General features: G+C 40.7%; 1 protein-coding gene across 1 annotated transcript in view; it reads right to left on the reverse strand.

Annotated features, from left to right (window-relative positions):
* Nucleotides 1-2,618: 2,618 nt before the first annotated feature.
* The window catches only part of ENPP2 (ectonucleotide pyrophosphatase/phosphodiesterase 2), a 57,401-nt gene continuing 41,861 nt past the window's right edge, over nucleotides 2,619-18,158 (reverse strand). Inside the window, exons 16-25 of the mRNA XM_074144858.1 lie at nucleotides 16,918-17,005; nucleotides 16,682-16,769; nucleotides 15,615-15,787; nucleotides 15,280-15,328; nucleotides 13,256-13,392; nucleotides 12,623-12,758; nucleotides 11,381-11,458; nucleotides 8,765-8,897; nucleotides 7,997-8,153; nucleotides 2,619-3,225 (exon numbers count right to left, since the gene is read on the reverse strand). Of these exons, the coding sequence (XP_074000959.1) occupies nucleotides 3,055-3,225; nucleotides 7,997-8,153; nucleotides 8,765-8,897; nucleotides 11,381-11,458; nucleotides 12,623-12,758; nucleotides 13,256-13,392; nucleotides 15,280-15,328; nucleotides 15,615-15,787; nucleotides 16,682-16,769; nucleotides 16,918-17,005 (1,210 nt within the window). The 3' untranslated portion in view covers nucleotides 2,619-3,054. The remainder of the gene's footprint in view (nucleotides 3,226-7,996; nucleotides 8,154-8,764; nucleotides 8,898-11,380; nucleotides 11,459-12,622; nucleotides 12,759-13,255; nucleotides 13,393-15,279; nucleotides 15,329-15,614; nucleotides 15,788-16,681; nucleotides 16,770-16,917; nucleotides 17,006-18,158) is intronic.

The raw sequence follows: 18,158 nt of genomic DNA on the forward strand, positions 1-18,158 counted from the left end.
GTACCACCAATATAGGATGGTGCCTTTTGCTATAATTTTGCCATCATAACCACGCTGTTGGTCAGGTTATTTGACCTGCTTTCAGTGGTTATCTACTAAGGATTTTGTTCTGGTATGTGGCTGTGAAAAAGGGGTTAAAAAAAGTAACAGTTTCCTGTAGTAGGGATGTTCCAGTTGCATAACTACCTCTGGAGGTTTTTTCCCAGAGAAATAGGACTTTGTTAGGTGTGCAGGGCACCTACGGCTTTTGTTGCTTTGCACATTGCTCAACTGAACCGCCTCTAACTCATTAAACATCCCTCAAATTTACATCACCAATTGCAAACAGTAATTACTCAAACCCTCAAAACTGGTGTTTGCTCGACAGAAAAAGCCAGTGCTTGTTCTCCTCAATGGACCCCTTGCAGAAGCCAGAGTAGTGTCAAGAAAAGGAAACATGTAACAGAAGCGAGTGGTATTTAATATTTTCAAAATGGTCAAACAGGAATGGAAAACAGAGGGGTTCCTTGCTACACACTGCCCTAAGCTAACATTCACCCTGAAGAATACCAAAGGGAAATTACAAGTTTTCTTAAAAATGTCCGTTGTTCTTGCAGAGCTCATGTTGCTTAGAGGGATTCACAAGGCTTTAGTTTTGCACTGGAGCTTTTGTGTTGATAAGGCATCTTTCAACAGGAAAAAAAACCCCTGCAATTCACAGAAGTCACCACAAACATTCCCCAGCACAGCTACTTCTGCCAGCACAGTAAAATAAAACAGCAATACCACACAAGAGTGCAGGGCCAAGGGCTGAAGAGAAGTAAGTAGAACAGAAGTAAATAACTAGTATTTAGTCTCACAGTAAGCAACTGAGAAAAAAAAAGAAATCACATTTCCCTATACACTAATCATCATTCTCTAGTGAAACTGAGATAGAGTTAAACCGTCTCTCTCAACAATCATCACTAATGGTATTTCAAAAGCAAACTTCTCTGAACACAAGAACAAGAGTATCTTTCAGAGCTTAAATGTTCCTTTGGTATAAATGTCATCTTACTTTGGGAAAAAAATAGAAGAATTACATCATTTGTTAGATTTAATTCAAACAAACAAACAAACAAAGCAGCAGATGGATGTCAAAGCAACACAGTAGTGGTGGTCTTTGGTTTAGTTTATGAACAATCACATTACATCATTGTTAAAGCCAGTGTTAGAGAAATTAGGTCTTAACTAAAAACTGTTTTAAATCCAGAGGAAATACCCTTCTGCAGCACATATAAGAACATAAAGTTTATCATGGCAGGAAGCCCTGCCAAAAGCTTACAGAAAATTGTTTCTGTGCTACCAGACAACCACAAGAGACAATTTTTAAGTTGTAAGAATAGGATGTTTCCCAGAGCTTTGTGCGGTTATTAGAATTTCCATCCTAACATTTTGGGGGGATTCTATAGCATTCAAGTTTTGTGCTCTTCTAATTGCAACAGAATTTGGCACCTAGAATAATAAAATTTCATCTATCAGTCACAAGAATTTTATCATAAGTGCTAACATGATTAATTCCAGTTTGCTGCTTTCTCTTAGAGAGATGCTATAGGCATGTAAGGTGCTAAAATTGTGCCAGATGAATTTTACTTAGGAGACCTGTGTTTGTCTGTGTTCATGGTTGAGATGCTTTCCAGCCCTTCCTGCTTCCCTCCAGCATTTGCAACCCTCAAAGAGAAAATAGACACAAACCACTTCAGTAGAGAGAAGAAAAATTCATAACCCCAAATGATGGTTTTGTACTAGTGCCACTAGTGGGTTCAGCCTCAAGAGGCACTCCAAACAATAATTTATCTTTTACATCATCTAACTACATTAAGGCTAATGCTCTGTACCATATGCCTTCTATAAAAGCTGTCCAAGTCAAATCAGGCCGTTGTCTAGATACCCACTTGATCAGGTAGGTGATGGTTGTCAATCATGTGCACTGTATGGCGTTCACAGCACCAGAAGTTATACACATGCAACCAGGCCAAGGGGCTTCCTTGCAAAATGAGGGCTGGCATTAAGCCTCAAACACAGATGGAGGGAAAACTCTGTAAATTCTGGCCATTATGACAAGATGACGAAAATCAGATTTTTTCCTCCCAGGTAAAAGCCCACTGCTGGGTGTTTAGCAATGTCACCTCCTTCAACACCTGCCTTATCTCAGCCTCCCTCAACATCAAAGCAAAATACGATGGAACAGGTATTCTCAGGAACCAGCCCAGAGCAGCGGTGGTGGAGAAGGGATGCGACACAGCCTGACTGGTGACAGCAGATGTTGTCACCTCACATCCTCCCTGTGGCTCCAGAGCAGGACCAAGTGGTTTCAAGTATGTGGTACCCCTGGTAGCTTATGACACCAACCAACCTCCTCTCCCAGTTCTGCCCCTATGGCAAAACCTATCCAGTAGTGACTACTCTGGGTGTCTGTTTTATGGTCTCACTGCTGAGTACCAGGGCAGGGCACCTGAGATCCTGCCAGTCCTCTTACCAGAAAACCTAAGCTCTTGAGAAGGGCTCTGCCCGGTGAATGAGAGAGATCTGGCAGCACTCAGTTGCCCACAAGTCCCTCAATGTCCCTGTGAAAGGAAATCAAAACACATTATAAAAACTGAATGTGTGGTTTATTATACTTAAGATGCTATTTGTCTATAGGGTTTAAATATGTCTGTCACATAGTTAAAAGTAAATGAATGTAATTTTACATGTTCAGTATTTTGATACACAGTACAGGACTACAAGTGTGGTAAAGGAGCATGGGAAATTAATATTTCCTTGATGCACGTATCAAATCCTGCAGCACCACTTAAAAGCTCAGAGTAAGGACTCAAGCTGCAGTATTACAAGCGCTACTAAATAAACCAAGAGACATATCTATGTTAAACATTAGAGAAACGAAACAAATGACACAAGGGTTTAATATTTAAGATTTGATACAGGATTAAAATACTAATATTTTTAATGTCCTGGTTTCAAATTAATAAATATAAAAACAATATAAAAATATACACCAGATGATAAAAGGATGCACTGAGTAAGGTTAGAAAGCTAAATTTCACTTTCAAACGTATGCAGGTATGTCTTTAGGGAGAGGATTTCTGTGTAGCTGCGACTGGTCTTTCGGAAGAAGTCCAAGCTTGTGAGCTGTTCGATGTCACGCACACGTGCAGTATGCATCTTAAGAAGATCTTCAACCCACTTTGATTCATCCTCCAAGCTCTGAAATATATAAAAAAAAAAAAAGTAAAAAAAAAAAGTTTTATAACACGCAACGTCAAAAATCTGCTCTGAAAGCAAATGCAACTTTTCTAAACTTTGGGTCCCTTTGAAGAATCTCTCTGCTCTATTCTGGAATGACTACAATAAACAAGTTGCAAGAAAATATATTTGAAACTTAACATGTTTTATTTCCAGACCCATTTTAGGATGGGGTTGAGACAATGACATCTAGGAAAAGTTGTCCCCATGTTGCAGGTGTTTCAAAAGAACAGCCATATGCTTTCAGAAGATCCATTGGTCACTACATACTATTTTATCTTACAGAAAGAGCTCCACATTAATCACTTGTGTATTACCAAAGCCCAGACTCTACGCTGTTTAGTTTTGAACCCTACCCCTACACATTGTTCTCATCATGAGGTGTGTTAGCACCTCATCTAACACAGTATTATTTTAATCTTTCCAGTTTACTGTTAGGAGACCGTTACAATTTATTACACAGTTGAGACTATGGTTTATGTTGGTACCTGTAAAATCCTGTTATTAGAACATACGTATTATTCATCGGTAGAAAAAAGACTTTCACTAAGCATTTCCCAATATGGGAATAAATAAAACAAATCAGGAAGATGACGCTGCCAGAGTGATTGTGGTTGGGTTGCATGGGTGTAATCTCTCTTAGGGGACTGCTCCTGCTGCACGCCTTGTGCCAGTTCTGGCACTTGTTGGAGCCATCCACAAACTAATGTAACTCACTAACACATCAGAAAATCAGCCCTGCAAAACACTGCAGTCACTGGCTGCTTGAGTGCGTGAACCAGCTCAGTGACGCGTCCCATGAGCATTGCAGCCAGCCCCAGGGACTGCACAGCAGGGAGCAGATGTGGGAAAAGGACAGAGCAAACAGGACTTTCCCCCCTTTGGCCTCTCCAGCTGGTACATCTACGCTGCTGTTGGGGAAGCAAGTTAGGAATGGAGGGTTGTGCCTCCAGGCATTTGGACTCCATGCATGTGACTTAGAAATCTCACTGATAAAAATTTATTTCTGGGCTTACTCCTGAAAATGAGCCCTTTTCTGACCGTCTCAGCAAGATCCTCTCACCAGTCAAGACTAAGCTTCAGCAATGCCAGAAGCCTACCCAATGCAGTAGATGTGCCACAGGCAGTGGGTCACCCTGCAAAGGCCAGGAGGGCGAGTGTCATCATTTGTACAGAGAGGACACGAAGTACCAGCTAGATCACAGCCGGCTGCTCAAAGCAAATGTCCATGACCCTGTCAGCACTCATCTGTTTTGAAGCTTTTCAGCTCTAGAACCACTTTCCTTTTTATGTCACTAGTAACGTGAAGTCCAAAACCAGGTCTGGAGCATGGAAAAAGAGGTACAGCTTAAGAGGGAAAAGAAGGGAGCATGCCCTGCTTGCTCCCCTTCACCCGCGGTGCCATGTGGTGCCTGCAGGAAGCCTCTTGTTCAGCTTTCAGCCTGGCCATCAGGTTGCTGGTCTGCAAATGGGCCTCAACAGGGTTATTACTGCAAAATGCAGTCACTGTCACATTTTTGTTGTCTTCAAGCCTTCCTTCTGAGCAGGAAATCTGCATTTTACAGAGCTCCAAGCGAAGTCCCATTGCTACACAAAGCTTGCGTTTTTGAATACAAGGAGGACTCCAAAGAGTTTGCAAGAGATCTGCAATATGAATAAATCACAGGACTGTGAGGTTGGTTTTAAACCAAGTCCAACAAGGCAGCATTTGCATGAGCCCTGAAAATGAATCAACTGATCTACGTTTAGTTTTTCCATTCCACAACTGGCTCATGAAATCTCAGGTCCAGCAGCAAGGACTTTAAACACAGTGATCAGCCAACATATTATTATATTATATGGTAGAACAACAAATGAAGTGTACACATTTAAAATGATAGTTTTATCCATCCGTGCTGGTTAGTCTCACCTCAACAGTACAGTGAGTCTCAGAAGGAGAAAATAACAATTGAAACCACGCGGGTAGACAGAAATAGGCAATCAATTAGGAGACTAACCTAAAATGCACTGGAGAAGATACCAGGTGTTTTGGACAAAAGAATCTCTCTGGATATCTAATTATCATCTGGAAAGCTGAACAAGATCAGAGTGTAGACAGGTGGGTGAGAAACTCGCTTATTAAAAGAGAAATTTAAAAGTTTTGCTGAAAGAGAAAATAGCGGCCTGAAGGAAGTTTCTAGTAGGGTTCCTCCAGCTTTGGTCTTGGAAAGGATTATGTGTAATGTTTTCATACACGACTTTTGTGCCAAGGACATTAGTGTGCTAGTAAAAAAAAAAAAAAACCAAACAATTGGGAGCTCCTGTCAATGCAGAGGAAGACTGGAATAGCATATTTGAGGATGCAGATGGGGGAGTCCCTGGAGTAGTATGAAATTGGGCACACTGACATGTGAAATCCTACACTGACAGCAGAAATTTCTGCTAAGCTGGGAGCTTCTCAGGTGAAACAGCAGATAAAAGAGGGGGATCTGGGTGTACTGGTTGTACATGATTGTGACCCACCATTATAAAAACACTTTGGAAAAAGCAAGTCCTAGATAGTATCAGAGGAGTTGTGTCCAGTGTAAAGAAAATAATTTTCATTCTGAGATCTCAGCTGGAATATTTTATTTCATTCATGTTCCAGAAAAAAAATAATAATAATAAAAAAAAATCAGACTGGAACAGATGCATAGGAAGGCTACTAAAATGCTCATCCTCTCTTACAAGAAGAGTAAAAAAGATCCTGGGTCTCCCATGAATAGAGAGAAGTATATGCTTTGAGAATCATCATAAATCATCACTAGGGTAAATCCCAAAGAAGCCCAGTGAAGGGCTATTTAAGCCATAGAAAAATGTTGACACAAGAATAAATGGGTATAACCTCACCATGAATAAACACAGTTTGGAAATGGAACAAATTCAAATGAGAGAGTAGTGGTGTTCTCCAACGGCTGTGTGAAGAGAGAGAAAGTGTGTGCAAGAAGAGCAGAGTGGAGGGAAAGCTAATATTTCTTCAGATCTTAAAAGAAAGCTGTGGAGACGTTAAGGAAAAATTCCTATATTATCCTATGCATTTCATCCATGAAGTATGTGAGGTTTTACACAATCACTTTTTTGAACAAATAAGATGGAACACGATGCGCAAAAGTAAGACTCACAGTGTATTTTGAAAGAAAATTTTGCCTAACTGCTTTTTCATTCACAAGCTACATTTAAGTATTTTTGGAGTGGTTCTTTGCTATGTAAAAAGCATAAACCAATATCAACTAATGACCTGAAGTTCACCCCAGAACTCTAAATACATACACCGTAAGTAGTATGACCTACAGAGAAAAGAAGTCTGGGTTGGAATATAAGAAATCAAAGAGTGAAAGAGGCCATTATTCTAAATAGTTCAAAAAAGAAAAGATTTCAGCAGTTTAAGAAGACTATGACATTCAATATAGGGAGGAAAAAAATTGACTTTGTAATAAAATTACATATGGGCAGAGATACAAGGACAGAGGCACTAATAACTGCCAGATTAGTAGCTTCCAGATCACCAACTGGATCTTGATTCCGAGGAAAGTGGTCCAGAGAGAAACCACAATGAAATATATATGTAGGACTTTCTGAGACTTCTGGTGGAAGACATCTCTGCCCAAAGCAGTTAAGAGCCTAAACAGGGGGAAGCCAGACCTGCTCAAGAGAGAGGGATACCGCTCCAAAAGTGTGGTTTTAAAAAGAGGGACCTGAAAGCAGGCGATGTTTGATGAATGAGAAAGAGACAGTGTTCCAGGTGAATTGTGTACAGAGTTGGAATGACTATTTCTGCGTGTAGCTGGAATAGGAGTCTTAACTTTTTGTGCCAATACAAAATTCATAACATTAATGCGTTCATTCAGGAAACGGTCTCCTGGCAGCCTATAGTGAAGCGTCTGTGTGCAGGAATCCGCGCAGCTGTGTAATGGGAGAACAAGTTCAGGCGGAAGGACAAGTCTAAATACAGCTGCCTGGGAGGACTGCTGTCCTTGCGGAGCGCTGGAGCCCGTGGGGACCCGAACACTCTCCTGCTGCACAATCAGCTGCCGAGTGCGTGTGTTACTTTTTGCAGTGCTGACCAGACTGAAACCTTTATACTTCACCAAGATTCTTAAGCTATAGGATCTTGCACCCTAAAGGAAGATAGGAAAGGAACCAGGAAGGTGTCTGGTCATCTCTGGCAACGAGAATCCAAACTTTTCCCTTAAAATCAAGACATGTTCTGGAAGCAGCAAAAGCTGGCACTCTACCCTCAGCAGGTTTTAGCATATAGTTTTAATATTGTGTGGGTTGGATGTAATCACACTGTCTGATGCACTCAGTCTGCCGTAACAGACAGACTATATTGTCCCTGCATATGGAGACAGACCGCAATAAAAACAGCAAGCTGGCTGCCAGCACAATACATCTACGCACACAGCCTCCCCCCAATCTGCTCTGAGGTTACACTGACAGTCTCTGCCAAAACATAGAAGTCCACAGGTTGTTTACTGCCAACCTGCTGTACGTCAGCTCTTTCAGACAACTTTAGATGCAGTAGCAGTTCCGTATTTTCTCTGATATCACGGAGGAGTGCTTTTGTCTAATGAGTTGAACATGACACTTGATAGACTCCTACCCTGTGCTTTCATTCAAGACAGCAGTGGGCACTACTACCTAACTGTAACGGGGTTTCACATGTCCCAGGGACATATTTACCATGGGGCTATAGTAGTGCAGCAGAACTTACGTTGCAGCTCTCATCATTGTCAGGCCGGTGGGGAAGGATGTACGAGAGAACGGAGAGTGGTCCATCACACTTGTCGGCTGGCTGAGTGAAATCTAAGCAGCTGGTTATGATGGCATAGTAATGAGTGGGAACGGGGATGGCACTGCCTTCCACAAACCTGGGGGTATAAAGCAAACATTTATCCACAAAGGATAAACCTGTTTGGAAGAAGGTTACACAAACAGCATGGTCTTTCCTCTCCTACATGTGAGGACACACGTACATTGTTGACATGTGTTTGATTCCTAGACATGGCCTGAAAATGAGCATTCGATTAGTTCATGTTTTGATACTGTGTATGTAGAAATACCACCCACCAGTGCTGAAAGGCTCCTTCAGTTCAGGGACATGGAGAGAAAGCATTACTGAATTAACAAAACACTTGAGTATCTATAACCAAATAACACTGCTATCTAGCTGTCAACTCTTAAGTTCTGGAGAATTCTAGAGAAAAAAGAGTCTTTGAAACATAGTTCAGCTTCATCTCGAGGATAAATGAACCCTTAATTTCAAAGTCAAGGTGAACAGTTACCTGCTGAATTGCCATTTCCTTATTTTTACCACTGTCCAACCTACAGGGGCATTCAGTTCTGATGAACAATAATTTTAGAAAGAGCTAGAAAATTACATCTCCTCCCAAAAATTAAATAAAGTGCAGGTAATGAATTGTTTAAGTCAAAGCCACCATTAAGAGAAGCAACACCAAAGCAATTAAAGACAAATTCTTACTGTTTTATTTTGTCAGGTGTGTCATGTAAACCGTCATAGTCATAGTCAAAGACTGGTCCACTTATAACATTGACTCCATTTCGTTCAGTGGCATATCTCTTCACCAAAACCCTTTGGAAATAGTTCCATACCTCTGTGAGGGGAAAAAACCCGGCAAAAAATAAAACACACAAAAATTTGTATAAGCTAAAACATGTCAAGATTATAAACAATGGGTTTTTTTCCTGAAAATAAAAATCCAGTGGACATCATTTACACAGTGGCAGGGGAAATCAAAGACTAAGCATTACAGATTTACTGCAGCTTCATTCAGTTTGGTCAATAAAGCCTATTCAGACTTCTTTGTTCCCTGTTGATTTTTTTTCCCAACCAGTGATAAAGGAAATGCACGGTACCACTCCCAGGCTGGCATTGCCATAGACATTGCACAGAGAGCTTGCTGTTCCTTCACCAGCAGTAGAAACAGCTATTCACACGGTTTTGATGTCCCTGTAAACACTTCCTTTGTCTTTCTTATCTAGTTACAGGGAATGGTGCTGTGTTGGTGGGTTTTTTTTTAATTCTAGAAAGGAAAAAGCACCATAATTAAAAGCAAAATGCAAACATTTTAAAAGAAAGGGAAGTACAAAGGTCATATTCTTCCAGTTAAATTCCCCTTGGATACAAAATGTCTAACTTTTAAATTAAGTGCGTCAAGGATGACCACATTATGGCATGGCATCTCATTACAACAACTTTTGGGAAGAGCATGACACTTTCTCCCACCACACCCACCTCAACCTTAACCGAGTTAAGATGCTTGCAGAGATGGGAAACACACTGGAATCTCCAGTTACATCATTCTTTTCCTTTTAATTTTAACACTAACAGAAGTGTGTGTAAACAAAGCATTTCAGACTTGTAAAAGTTTAACTTTTGACAGCAATGCCAGCCTCAGCATGTCCCCCGTTACTTGTCCTCAGACTGCTCAGTGCTATCTGAACTCCCTGCTCGGGCTGATGCAGAGGGCCCCACAAGCAATGGTCTAACAAGAACCTCAGCTGTGGTAGCCACTTGGCAGTACCACTCCTCCAGCTGCTCACTCCTCCAATACATCAGCCTCAACAATAAAAATAGCCCAAAAAGGAAAGCTCCCCCCCCTGCTCTGAGTTTTCCAGCTGAACCAGTTCCCCACTTGGGCTCCCACTGCAGCCACATGGATAGAAACGCCAGTGCAACGGGGGCCAGCCCAGGGGCATCATCTCGCAGCTCCGGCAAAGTGGAAGCTGCTTAAGCCAGACTCACTAGAGAAAAGATGGATACAGAATTACTGCCTGGGAGGATGGGATGGGACAGTGAATTAAAAAAAAAAACAAAACAACAAAGCAGAGGAGAGGCCATCTGCAGCCAGCACTGCCACCAAAGCCAGCATAGCATAAAGCTGTCACTTTGTATTTTCCCTGCTGTGGAAAAAACTCCATAAAATGACCTTACAATCAGCTTTCTGCACTGCAACCTGCACAGATGTAGTGGTTCGTAACTCCCCAGGAATTACATTAGTTCCAGCATTTGTTCTCAGGGAATCCTTCACCCCCTTGTGATGAAGACAAAGGCCACTAGACAAAATGAGCTGCTGGTGGTACGTTGTTCTCCTGTGATTAGCATCTCAGCTAATTTGCTTAGACTAACATTAGCATAAAAAGCATTTTTATGAAGTGATTTGAGAGCGGGAAATCCCCAATAATTTTGCACTCTGTAATCAGTTAAGTGCCTTTGCTCAAATTTCTAGCAAACAGCACCACTTGTTCCTACTCAGAGGTTTTTCAGTTAAAAACACTCTTTTCTGGTTAAAAAGAAAAAGCCTCCCATAGGCTTTGATGTTTATCCAAACCTCTCTGGCCTAAAATCTGAATTGGAAATCTCACAAGAACAGGCTCTTGAGATTCTTCCAAGGCTTCTCAAATCCTGCCAAGCCAAAAATGCCACCAGAATAGTCTGATGGTTTTCCTACCTCTTGGCAAAACTAGAGAGAAAAGGGATGTGCAGACAAAAGAAAAGTTAATACTATATTCCTGCAGCTCTGAAAGTTTCAGCCAGGTTTAAGTTATTCCTCATTTTCCATAAATTTGTTTCCTCTTCCTTTTTGTTTACAGGTAATAAATATGTTTGGTCTCCCTCTTATGGATACAAATAGAAAACAAAAATAATCACTTGTCCCTGAACTACAACAACATGCAAAGTGCACACTCCCAGGCTTGTGTTGAGAAGTAAAAACAAGTTGCCTAAGTACGTTCTGCACTAACTTGGTCTACAGTCAAGAAAATCTGAGCAGTCTTGCACAAACTGAATTACTGTGGCATGAAGCAAAATTGCTGAGCTACAGCACATCTGTGCTCATATCTTAGCCCAGCACCAAGGAAAATAAACCTTTCTTAAGGCTTAAACCTTTCTTGTGGTATTTTGCCTGCCCATACCCAGAACTATTCAGGTGCCCACATGTATTATCTGCTGGCTACAGATAACTGAACTTTATATTCTAAACTCCTTCCATCAATTCATTCCATAGTCCAACACACCCATAATTTAAAAAAATTAAAATGTTGGGAAGGAGAATAAAGCCATGGAAAGAGCACTTACTTTTGAAAGCAGGATACATTGGAATTATATTTGTTATTAGAAAAGCATCATATTTTGCTTCTGCAGAGGAACTTAATTCTGAAAAGAATAAAACAGAAAAGTATTAATAAAATGAAATATCAGAAATTCAAGGAACAAATTGTTTTTTTCAAAAACGGCTTCAGAGAGTAATCAAAAAGAATACTGTCATCTAAACAGCAATCTGCACAAGTGCACATTATATGCATAACATTTATGTCACTTCAATGAGACAGCTGAACACGGAAGGTAAGGATTTTATCTTTGCTTCAACTGTCAACCGTTTCAAAATATTTTTATAGTTCATCTATTTTTGCATTGCCAAAAGTCAGAGAGTTTCTCTGCAGGCTTTTACAAAATAGGCACACAGTTTCCAGGGAGTGGACTGCAGGATTATCTTCAAGTTCTGAGCAAGCCTCTGCACCAGTAATTCCATATCAGAAATCCACCATAAAATATTTCAGCCACTGAGTGAGGAAGGCAGAGCAATGAAGTTCACAGCTGTGAGACACTTGTGTCCCTTGAACATTACTAAGCCCAGATCATTGCTCCAAGACTGAACCAGCATAACTGCACCAGGAGAACCCAGGACACTCATTTACACAAGTTTTCTACTAGCACTGTTTCTATAGGATGGCAGGAATTTTTATAGCATGCAAGAGTTCAAATGGAAATATAAATTAAATACATGTTTACCTTTCTGGTGTTGGAATTAAAAATTAAAACTCTGACTAGATTCTTAGTTCATATAAGCTGGTACCTGACTTAAAAAGGCCAGCTTTTGAAGATTGTCTTCTAGCTTGTAATCCTACTCTGTGCAATTCTTTGTTCACTTTTATTTTTATTAACTAAACTGGGACACTTCACTGCTTTGCTGCATGAAGGTGGACACCAGTTTGGAGCATCATTTGCGGAGCTGAGGGACTACAGCCGTGACAGCAACTTGTAGCATGGGTCCTTGGTCCTCAGCAAGTGCAGCAAGAAGAGTGTATCCATCCCATTTAGCCCCCATTTAGATACTGGTGCAGAAGAAGCCCCTCTGAGAAGATATCACAGAGGAAGAAATCACCCCAGAGCAGAGAAAATTAAACAATTCCTACCTATATTCTCCAAAACCCCCTTAGTCTGTTTATATCTGGTGGGAAGTTTTTTTTCATACTTAGGGTTTTCCCTAACAAAAAAGAAAATTACAAAACCTCTAGGTACTAAGCTCTCTGAACTTACGAGGAGGGAATAGGAAGCCATAGGAGAGCTGTTTGTCGCCTCTGTAGGCTGCGCAGCTCTGGCTGTTTCCTGGAGAAATGCGGAGGTCGGGCCTCACACAGCTGGCCAGATGCTCGGGGACACCTGAAACCTCGGCCTGCATTGAGGAACATACACAGACACGACCAGAAAGGTAATCACAGTGTTTATAGACAAAAGAAAACAATTTCATATAGTTGACAGATTAGACAGAAGGAAGGCCTTCTGTGGAATAAAATAAACTAGTCAACTGTACAAGCCAGTCCTGCTGCTGTACCTGCTGCAGAGCCCCTCCTTCAGGCAACAGAAGTCACCGTGGGAAATAATTCAAATGAAGTCGCTGATTATGCTATTGTAATAAAACCAACACCCATCGAGAATAATTTAGAAAAAAATGAAAACAGGAAGAGAAATATATAGCCCTTCTGCCTTAAAACTCTTTTCTCCTGAAGGAAAAAAAGGGATTTTGGCATTGTTTTCAATGGCATTTGACATAATTACTGGTGGGAAACTCTACTTGGGCAAGGGGAATTTTAGGACTAAAGGAATAAAGGTACTGAACAGATTTCCCCAGGATTTTTTTAAGCACTTTCCCAGAGCAAAGTCAGCACTGACCTGTTTGGAAATAGTGTAGGATGTCCAGAGAGGCATCAGGAATGTTTCGCTGTAGCCACTTTCAAAGTCATGGTGATGCAAGATATTGTATTTTGTGCGGTACAGTACTGCAGGGCGCCCGTATAGTAGATGCTTCTCTACAGATTAGAAGAAATTACATTTACATTTATTACTGAAAATCTTGGCTTTTCAACACATTCTGGTTTTATAGTGATCCTTAATGGGATATTGACCCTGAATAACTGCTGCTAAGGAGATTTTGTAACAGAGAGAGCAGCAGCTCTTTGATATTTTTGGTTGGGATCCCAGTCCAGACTCACAAGCCACTTTGAGGTTAAAAGTCCGTTCTGCACTTGAAAGCTTGTTGGGGTCATAGCATGGAGAGAGGGTGTTTCTCCAAACACAGGACACTCCACAAGGATCTTTGTGTCCACCTTTCAGTGACACATGAGGTGACAAGCATTCTTTTTGTAGCTTTAAATCAGCCCCTATCCTATCACTCCTGCCACTCTTCAGACTTTCTCTCCTTCCTATGTTTTTTGTAAAGTCCCTTGCAAAAGACAGGCAAAAGTGTTCACTCACTAAGAGTATTTTTTTTCCTCTTGCCTGACAGAGATGATGTTCTGAAGACTGATGTGCTATTTTCTGTCAGTAATATCAAAGAAAAGAAAGAAAGAAACAAACTCTTTTCCTATCTTTGGCTACAAAAAGACACCTCCAACTCTGCAAAACTTGCTTTTCTTCTGTCTTGGTGATGAGTTATGGCTAAATGTCATTAGATACCTCTGACAAGTTTGCTTATAAGAAGACAAAAACATAATTGAAAGAGATAAAAGAAAAATAAATTTCCTGGCCAATCTTTCATTGCCACAGCAGGGAGTAGTGGAAATCTTCACTAATTGGAAAAATCAGTTTTACAAGATGAAAGCTGCAGAAAGGCGATGTACCTCAAAGAAAAGGAATAAGTTTCCCTCTAGAATCTAAAGGCTAGGCTGCATCGCTACATCTCCTGTTCACAAAAGAAAAACTGAAGAAGTAGCTTCACAAAGGAATTAAAAAAAATAAAAATCTCAGTCATCTGAGCAACACAATTTGAAGTATCTCAGAAGTCCACGTCTAAACTCAACACTTCAGAATTTGCTAATTTGGCAATTGTTCTGGTGAGGGGAATGCTGTGAATTGTTATGCTGAACCAGATGACAGCTGTGAGAAGCAAAGCTCTGCTTTGGTGTGCCTTCCAGCCAGTATCACCGCTCAGAAAAGCGGTTCCCATCCCCTCCCCTCCCTTCTCTCCCTATTGCTACCTTTTAACCTGGACCACAGCCCTGCTGCAGCTGAGAGCGCAGCCACACAAAAGTCAGTGCTGGAATACAGCAGGGAGGGTGCGGGAACTACTGTCCAGGAGAGCAGCGGATGCCTTCTCCTGGGAGTAACATTGACTTGAACACTGATGAGGGACAGAATTGTGCTGAGCACCCCTGAACCCCCCCAATCTGCACTTGTTTCAGCAGATAACCTGCACCCTAAAAACCAAGCATTAACGACCCGGCCAGGGATTGTCAAAGCAGCTATACCATCCTCCCTAACACTGACCTGGTGAAACCTATACCTGAACGATACTAGTAAAAACACAGCATGGAGATGTGGTCTATGTTTTTTACCCCATCTATCGCTTGTGGCTGAGTGGAGCACTGTCTCATGCTCCCTCTTCTTTCCTCATCTCACTGCTTCCACAGTGGAGATTAAGCCTCCTAACAGTGATGAAAAGGAAGAGCTAAAGCTCCTGTTACTTTGAGTTATACCTTAGTCCTGGTTACAGCAAAAGATAGTGGGCACTTCCTCACATGAGCAGCACTTACTCTAGCCTATGTATCTCATGTATGTCTGTGTGCTATTTTGACAGTTACTTGAAAAGATGATTTACTACCCATTAACTAAACCAAAGCAGGAGTTTGTCTGGTTTCAATGATGCAAACTAACCTTTTTTTTTTTTTTTTTAATTAACAAAGGTACCAGGCTCTTACCTTCTGTTCCCTTGACATGAAAGCGCTTGTTGAGTTCATCCAACTTGTTCTTCTCAAGAATATAAAAAAGGAACAAGATTAGGATCACTGGAGCATTCTGACATCTCATTTTACTAGGCATCTAACAAAACAAAACTAGTGCTATAAAACACTGACTTTTTTTTGTTTCCGGTTTTACAAATAGCCATAATTGCTCCAAAACAGCACAAACTCTTCAGAGGAAGGATCTGGGAAATTCTTACAGATCAAACCCTCTCAAAATCAATAAAATAGCTACAACTTTACTAGGCAATTACTGCTAAGAGGGGAAGCATCAGCAGATCCTAAACACCTACCTTATCATCGCATGTACAACCTATATCAAAATCTGATGCAGATGGTAGAGCGACAGGATAGAGTGGTTTAGCAACTTCATCTGGCACAGTTGGTTTATAAAAGTTGGCTCTCAGCAGGTGATTTAAACTTCCATGGGTGCCATTATTGGGAGCAGGCTTTAATCCAAGCAGATCTATGAAAACACCAAAGATGAATGATGGTTAGACTGCAGACGTGTATGTAGCAGCATCTCTACTGAGTTAAGACATTTATTTTCAATAATGGTTACACCCACAACATTTTAATGAATGCTTTTAATGTAAGAAAAATACTAACCTTTTTTCCAAATCATAAAATTGCAAATGCTGTCTGAATAGTATGGTGGGTATTATGACAAGGAGGTTAATTTGCATCAAGACACTGGAAAACAGTTTTATTATAACTACTCCTGCAGCTTCCAGTGCAAACCTACAGTCAATATGTTGACTTTACACCAACTACCTGGAATGTGTTATTAGTCACCTGCTTTAGAGATAAGGCATAATTACCTTTTTGGTATTTCATGTTTGAAAGAATAAATTAAATAAGTAAATTAAACCTTCAGCTGACAAGTTTTTTTACCCTGGAAAATCAGCGTTAAAGAAAACATCATAGTGAATATCTGTATGCATCATCAGATTCTGCTTCATGGCTACAGTAGGAAACATAATCATACCAGAGGTGCCATAGAAAACTAAGTGATGCCCCTGAGTACTCCATGAGACATGCAGGTGCAGAAGCAGTCTCTGAACAGAAACCTGCTTCCCAGGCTGCTGAGGTGTGGATACCACGCACTGTAGTGGTGTATATTATATCCCTTCTAAGCTGCAAACACCAAAACTATGATAACCCCCTTTATTGGCCAGTTGCTAGAGTAGAGCAAACTGAGGCTCCTGAGAAGTGCCTTCAGCCCTCCTGGCCAAAGGCAAGTGCTTGGGAAAGAGGGACTGGGGAAGGGACACTGGGAGAGAGTCAGGGCATGAGCTCACATGTGCCTAAGTGAAGTCCTATGAGCTAAAACAGCAAGTTTATCAAGCAGGTAACTTACCACACATGACGTTGTAAAGTTCAATATTTTCAAAAGGAGGTACTTTGGTCTTGTATTTGAATGTAGGACCATAACCTATAAAGACAGTCTTAAAAAAAAAAAAAAAAACAAACACCACAAAACAGGAAGAACATTAAAAAGATAGGGCTTTTTTCAGTGAATACTTACATTTTAGAGACCTCCAATTTCTTCTGCCTTCAGTGACCCTCCCGCAAAAGTTACTGCATTGTTCATACCTGCATGCTGTTTATCTTGTTATCATAGCCATGGTCTCCATGGAAGAAACATTTTCCTGTTGGTTTCTTGTAAACGTCCACAGCTTTCCTAAATTGAAAAATTATTAGAAAATTTCCTCAAAGGTGTAGGTACAGTGGCTGACCTGACAACATATTTGGGGGTAGGAGGGATGAGGTTACAAGGCAGTGCATTGCTCATCTTTCTTGAATAGCGGTAGCGGGGGCTGCGGACTCATCCGACCACCCCAGGGTTTCTCTCCCTCTGCTCCCACTGTAGGAGAATACAAACCTAAGAGCCAGCTCTTACTCACTGAAGACAACGTTAGCATCTCTCTACTTATTTTCTCAGACTTTCTCATATCACATCATTTCCTACAGGCTGGAGGTATTTTGGACCATACTCTTCCAATCCTTGAAAGGCCAACAGAGGCTTCTAAGAAAGCACTTTTGTGATGTAGAATGCTACAAATGTCATACAATGCTGTAAAGTGCTTTCACCTGTTTGCCTTCCACCCTATAAACAAAAATGGGGAACAGAAACAAAGCTGGAGGGAAAAGACAAAGATTGTAATGAAGATAAATAGATATGAAAATCAGTGCTGTATCATAGAAACACTAATTATCACCTTGTTACTGAGTGGTTTTTTTACAAAATACATGGAAAAATAAGTATTGGGTCATAGGAATTATTATTACCAGCCTGTTCCAGAGTACTTTTTTACAGTTTTATGAGGGCCATGTGCAGGCAATACATGCAGTGGACAAGATTATCCTACAAGTTCATTTTTTCATCTGCAATAAAATGATGGTCAGCCAAAGTTTGATTTTGGCCTTGTAAATACCTAGAGTTACAGCAATCACGTCTGTAACTACCATTTTCCTGCTGTGAATACATGATGAATTACAGTTACATTAACGAATGAATTATTAGTGAATGAGATTTCAGAAAATCTAATGAATAAGTAAGCCAAAGAAAGTGATGTAATTAATATGAATACTAAGTGTCAATCAACTTGGGCCATCCCATCAGTTCCAGTAAAATTCTTAAAACTAAAACTTTTATAGGCCTAAACTCAGAGTGCGATTCTTTGAAAGGTACATGAACCCTAGCCACAGAAACTGTACGGGGCAACCGGCCAGCTAGCGGAGTTATGCAAGAAAGCAATTGGGGTTTCTCATTCACTGCTTCAGCAGCGTAATCCTTGCATAATTCACAGAAAGATAAGCACAGATGTCAAAAG

Source organism: Numenius arquata, chromosome 3 (assembly GCF_964106895.1).
Source record: "Numenius arquata chromosome 3, bNumArq3.hap1.1, whole genome shotgun sequence".
Taxonomy (NCBI): domain Eukaryota; kingdom Metazoa; phylum Chordata; class Aves; order Charadriiformes; family Scolopacidae; genus Numenius; species Numenius arquata.